The sequence below is a fragment of the Frankliniella occidentalis genome, unplaced genomic scaffold (assembly GCF_000697945.3).
Source record: "Frankliniella occidentalis isolate FOCC.00 unplaced genomic scaffold, Focc_3.1 Scaffold51, whole genome shotgun sequence".
NCBI classification, from domain to species: domain Eukaryota; kingdom Metazoa; phylum Arthropoda; class Insecta; order Thysanoptera; family Thripidae; genus Frankliniella; species Frankliniella occidentalis.
In genome coordinates, this window is record NW_026267181.1 from 1,358,039 (window position 1) to 1,363,899 (window position 5,861).

Below are 5,861 nucleotides of genomic sequence, written 5' to 3' on the forward strand. Positions count from 1 at the left end.
TATTTATTAATAGAAGGCAATGAAAAAAATAGTCAAGTTATATTAATGTGAACACCTCTTCGTTGTAAACAGAAGATAAAATAAGTTTGGAAAGGAAAAAACCATAACCTACCAAAAACGTCAAAATACTAAAAGTGCTCCAAAAAGAATGACCTTATAAAGGCCGATTTTAAGCTGTACAGGTTTCAGGATCGAAGGAAGTTCTACTGGTACATATGACTACAATGTACAATGATAATTCTAATAAATATTAACGACCAATCAGAGTACCAGGTCGAGTACCTTATTTCAGCTTTACCAATTTGTCATGTTGTTTTCATCAATGAAAAACAAAAACTAACTACTTTCATTTCTTGAAACAGTTTATTATATTGCAGATTAAGAGTGTATATCATGTAACCAGATCATATCTTATTTCAGTGACAAAAAATAAAATACTTTGTAGATGACTTAGAAAAAGAATAGTATAGGTTAAGTTGTTTTTACAACAAAAAGAAATTGGAAACTTTGTGTTAAAATGAAAGCAAAACTGAGGAATAGGGTTCTACGAAATGAATAAAATAGATCACTATATAATGTCAATAATGTCAGCTTTACCAATTTTCCCTCTGTAGACCAAAAAAAGCTGACCACCAGCAGCAGCTTCATTCATTTGTCTGAGATCGTCCTCAGAGGTATCTCTGAAGCGTGTAGGCAAAAATAGGAATGACCGATTAACTGGTGAACGGTCATCAACCAACTCAGCTCTTATAGAACTTCCGTACTTGGTATTAACACGTTGCATATTAACAATGGTATAAAGTTGCCCAACTATAAGCTCTGAGGCATGACGCAAAGGGATGACTCTCTGGTTGCGTCGATTAAAACGTTCACGGAAAGTGCCATCATTATTCTGCAATGAAAATATAGAAAATTAATTACTGATCAAAGAATTCTTTGTAACTAATCTGATCTTACATTTTCAGATGATGTCGAAGGATGATTAGAATTGCTGCTACTGGAATTGTCAGAGGACGTGGAAGGATAATTTACATTGCTAGAACTGGAATCTTGAGATGATGTTGCTGCTTGCTCAGAATTTGGAGTTGCTGAAGGAGATGAGGTTGATGGTTGAGCAGGATCAGAATTTGAAATTGATGATGTAAGCGATTGACTTGTAGGAGAGATTGATTGCTGATTGCTTTCTTCAGTTGCAGGTACCACTTGTTGCGAACTTGATGTGGCAGATGAATCTGAATTCACTGTGCCATTTGCTGAAGATGTAGATTGCTGAAGACAATATAATTTAATTAAATAAGGCTAATACTACAATACAAAGATTATGTTGTGGCTTACAATGTTAAATCGAACTACTTTATTTGCAGCAGGTAAGGAATAGTCATTTTTATTATGAGATAAAATATCTATTTGAATCAGATGACTGAATGTAGAGTCATTTTTTTTAAAGACTGACTCTCCTCCAGCGCAACTAAAGACATCCTGCTTAACAAAATATAAATCAAAGAACATTTCCATATAAATAAAAATGCAAAAATAATAATCAAACCTCAGCTGATGTTGTGGCACCAGCTTTCTTTGTTTTTGTGGTCCTCTTCCTAGGAGCACGAGGCTTCGGCTTCATAAAAAGGAATTCATAGATTGTATAAATCAGAACAGTAAATGAAACAGTATAAGTAAAGATAACTTACATTTTTCCTACTCCTTTTCGTTGGCACAGGAGACGATGATGAAGTAGTTGCGGCTTCTGCAGAAGATCCATCAGTCGATGTTGAAGGATAAGTATCACCCTAAAATGACAAATTAACTTCATCAGCTAACAACTAGATAGACAATCAAATTAAGCTTTAGGACAAAAATAAGAGCCTATTTAAATCAAGACTGTAATTTAGATTTATAGCTGATGTTAACACACATTTTTCTTGGTTTTCTTCCTCTTTCGAGGAGTTGCAGATGGAACAGTCACTGCTCGGGAGGACTCAGCACTGGAGGTTGAAGGCTGATTACTATCAGTCACATTGGCGACATCAGTTTCCGGAAGAGGAGATGGAGAAGTTGATGTTCCAGATGGGTTTTGTTGAACTGATTCCTGACAGACAAGGTAATACACATTTGAAAATAAAAGAAGTACTAATAATGAAACTGAAATGTCTGCTTTACAAATTTAAAGAAAAAGAGATGGATAATGAGCTGGAGAACATGATACCCCAGATAGGCTATGCTAAACTAATTCATTAGGACCAAAGTAAAACAACATTTAAAAAATATCTGTTTTGCCACTTTAAGAAGTATAAATTTCAACTCACAGTTAAATTCGACATGTTACTTCCTGTTGATGGAGTTGGGGAAGGTGATGTAGCAGATGAACAATCCTGAACAGGTTCCTGAAAATAAAAATAATTAAAATATGACATTGAATTAGTCAGTGAAAAGTAAAAAATGAGAAAAACAAAAAATTATGGTTAAGTCACTGTTCTATGAGTGCTGTGAAAGGGTCTAGGCCAAGTAATGGTGGATGGATCAAATTGCCATTCATTTTCAGGTATTTCAATAGTAATAATAGAAGTGTCAGAATCGGACTATAAAAGAAAATTTTGTAGAAGTAACATATTAAGAAGATGTAAATATAAAAGTGATTGATCAGACAAATTTTATAGATGGGTAAAATCAAAATAAAACAATAAAAAAATAGTTTAAGCATACAGTACTTACAGAATAGAGTGATGAATCAGACATTTTAGTTTATTTAAGAGTCACTTGAAAATTTAGTAAACCACTCTTTAAAAAATGTTCAGCAAAGTGGAATGTAAACTGTCTAGAGATACATAGCAACCACAACAATTAAACTGCTCTTGATGCTAAAATGAAAAATTTTTGGATAAGAAATTATAAATTGCACATGTAGGAAAGTAAAATATTGAAAGAATCAAAGAATTACCTTTCAACAACATCTTTTGTTCTGCAATAACTTTTTCTTTATAAATAGCTGAATTTAGATGAAATAGAGGACAGTTATCTGCAGGTCCATCATATACAATGCATATGTCATCTGGTGATTTAACTCTGGATAAAGCTACATAAAATTCTCCTGCAGCCATCTCTTTTGCAAAAATATGTAAAACAACCTTTGGTAAAGTAAGCCCTTCTGACTTATAAATTGTGACAGCGTAAGCCAAAAGCAATGGAAACATAACGCGGGAACATGAGATGTTCCGACTATACCAGGAGTTTGTGTATCTAATAATGGGAACACCACCATTAGGGAGAGTTGGTCCATAATAGGAATCAAATTTCACAATAATTGCTATTGGTGAAATATCAGTAGATGATTGGTACACAATGTCTATGACAGTACCAAGAGAGCCATTGACAAGACCTCCATCCACCCAGAGATTTCTTTTTAACATAACACGACAACCAATAGATAGAAATAAGTTCTGTGGTAAGCCCATTGCTTGATCAGAGGTGCAAGCTTTAGCGTATCTTGAATTGTTTTCTGAATCAATTCTCAGAACTGGTTTATTTTCCTGAATAAGCTTCTGTAAATTATAAATATCTACATCTTTCCGTCTTGAAAATAGGTGAACCGCAAATTCAAATTGACCACCTTCTTCTATTTCAGCAAGAGTTCTAAATCTGGATAATAGAATTGCTTTATCAATATCAGTAGTTAGGCCTACACTTATGTTTTGTAAGCATTTCAAATAATTCATATTGTTCTGACGAAGTTGAGATGAAAGGAAACAAACAAGATCAATTTCCTTATAAAGCAAGGCTCCAGCAACCACCATTGCTTGAGAATTAGTTACATCTTCTTTATACCAAGGTGTGTCTGCAACGGGTGGAAGTTGACGAATATTTCCAAAGAACCATACAAATAAATTTCCAAAAGATTTGGTTGATTCTGTCAGCTGACATAATCTCTTGTGAAGAGCATATATAAGTTTACATCCAACCATGCTGTACTCTTCAACCAACACAAATTTAACATGTTGGTATTTCTCTCTCCATTTAAACAAGGATTCACCTCGAAGATCTGGCATATTACCAAGATCACGCCAATTTAATCTTAAAGCGCTATGTATGGTCTGACCATTAACATGAAGAGCAGCTGAACCAGTTGGAGCCAATATCAATGAACTAGATGTTCCAAGTTCAGTCTCAATCAAAGACACCATAGATTGAAGTAAAACAGACTTCCCACTTCCAGCAAAACCTTCACAAATTGATATTCTTGGAACTTTCAAATCTTCCATAACAGTTGTCTTACAATATGTTATTTGCCTCTTCAGAATTTCAGTTACAATTTGCTGGTCATGGCTACTTGCTGGCAATATTGGAAGTGCTGTATAGATTAAAGAATGATAAATCATTTATTCATTTTATACATAAAAGGAATGATTAGATATAAATTGGAAGTACCTTTATGTATCTCTACATTTTTCCGGGATGTAGAAATAAAGTTAAGAATAAGGTCGGCGTAATACTCATCACATATATTATCAGTCCACGGATACGATAAATCTATCACTCTTTTACCAAGTTCATATTTGTTTCCATCATTATTTACTGAACCATCCATTCTACATATTTTCATCCAGTCCTCTTCAGTCATTTTCATATCATAACTTTCATCATCATCATCATCATCAGAAAGTTCATCTTCACATATAGACACAGGATACGGAAACATATCAAGGTTGACACCATGAACAGAGCAAGTAAATTCCCAACTGTCATTAACAAGTAAGCTACCATAGTCACGCCAAGGAATATTCAATAAGGCATTCTGTCTCCAAATAGCTTCACTAACGGCAGGATCATTACTTGCTTTAAATCTTGGAATTATTCTGACGACTCTTTCTTTCAGATACTTCTTAAAATTCTTGATATCGAACCATTTCATACTGTCAAGTAATGATAACTTCTCATATTTCTGTGACCTTGCTGAATAACAGGCAAATACATCTAATGATTTGTTTGGAGGTTTCTCATTACTTGAAAGAATAGATATGTCACCTTTAACATGCCATTCAGTTTCAGATAAATTAAGTACAATGAAGGATCTAGAACATTCATAAAGCTTGTGGCCTTTAAGGATATGGATTACTTCTTGAAAAGAATAGTCACGATCAGCAGCAAGATTGATGAATAATTTCTGTATCACAGATTTTACAGATTGTTCTGCATCACTGTTAAAGACAATGTACTTCAAAATTTTCAGCAAATCCTCTGATTTAATTTCACCTTTAGTAGCATACTTAGAGATATACCTATAAAAAAAATATACAATTGAAAAAAGGAAAAGGTAGTAGTAATATTATAAAAAGATAATGTAGTTCAAATGTACCTTACAAAGCCATTGTAAGTTAAAATGGCTGTGAAATCATGGTTGCTACGAATAACTGGTGCCAAATCTTCTGAGAATTTATTTAGTTGAGGATCATTCCTTTTTGGGAAAAATTCTAAATGTCCCCGTTCATTCTTTTCAACAGAACTTTGATCTTGCAGCTTATGAGGAAAATGATGTTTACACCTCAATTCTTGTGCATCTGCATCAGTGTGTTTCTTCACTTTTCTTAAACAATGTACTGAACACTTATGTCTTTGCATAGTGTTTACTAATGCAGCCAAATCAGCTTCTCTGTCTACTACCTCACTAACTTTAATTCTACAAGGATGATTAGCCGTAACAACATACTGACAGTTGGGATTCCATGCACTAACAAGTGAACTGAAATAATCAATTATACTTTGTTTTTCAGATGAAGACATCTTTTCAAATCCAAGAACATTTGGAGCATCAGCCAACCATAATACACCATGAATATGTGCTGAAAATTTAAAATTTAAATTAATTAAGT

General features: G+C 33.6%; 2 protein-coding genes and 1 long non-coding RNA gene across 3 annotated transcripts; 1 reads left to right on the forward strand and 2 right to left on the reverse strand.

Annotated features, from left to right (window-relative positions):
- Positions 1-27: 27 nt before the first annotated feature.
- On the reverse strand, positions 28-2,594 carry LOC113209781 (putative protein TPRXL). The gene is made up of 6 exons (XM_026427469.2): positions 2,304-2,594; positions 1,913-2,086; positions 1,689-1,787; positions 1,547-1,615; positions 958-1,269; positions 28-892 (listed from the first exon to the last, which is right to left on the reverse strand). Exons 1-6 carry the CDS (start codon positions 2,409-2,411, stop codon positions 569-571), a joined length of 1,086 nt encoding a protein of 361 aa, XP_026283254.2. The 5' UTR covers positions 2,412-2,594; the 3' UTR covers positions 28-568.
- LOC127749385 (uncharacterized) lies at positions 973-2,309 on the forward strand. The gene is made up of 3 exons (XR_008011131.1): positions 973-1,102; positions 1,191-1,367; positions 1,718-2,309. It is a non-coding gene; the product is annotated as an uncharacterized LOC127749385 (long non-coding RNA).
- Positions 2,595-2,722: 128 nt separating the features above from the next.
- On the reverse strand, positions 2,723-4,917 carry LOC127749382 (uncharacterized). Its single transcript, XM_052267397.1, has 3 exons — positions 4,420-4,917; positions 2,936-4,342; positions 2,723-2,855 (listed from the first exon to the last, which is right to left on the reverse strand). Exons 1-3 carry the CDS (start codon positions 4,901-4,903, stop codon positions 2,839-2,841), a joined length of 1,908 nt encoding a protein of 635 aa, XP_052123357.1. The 5' UTR covers positions 4,904-4,917; the 3' UTR covers positions 2,723-2,838.
- Positions 4,918-5,861: the final 944 nt, after the last annotated feature.

Excerpts from the sequence above, each read along its gene's own strand:
- LOC113209781 (XM_026427469.2), bottom strand. The coding sequence starts at position 2,411 with ATGTCATATTTTAATTATTTTTATTTTCAGGAACCTGTTCAGGATTGT. Across the intron at positions 1,788-1,912 it reads GGAAGAAAACCAAGAAAAAT|GGTGATACTTATCCTTCAAC; the intron begins GTGTGTTAACAT and ends TTGTCATTTTAG. Across the intron at positions 893-957 it reads CTTCGACATCATCTGAAAAT|AATAATGATGGCACTTTCCG; the intron begins GTAAGATCAGAT and ends TTTTCATTGCAG.
- LOC127749382 (XM_052267397.1), bottom strand. The coding sequence starts at position 4,903 with ATGAAATGGTTCGATATCAAGAATTTTAAGAAGTATCTGAAAGAAAGA. Across the intron at positions 4,343-4,419 it reads AAATGTAGAGATACATAAAG|CACTTCCAATATTGCCAGCA; the intron begins GTACTTCCAATT and ends TAATCTATACAG.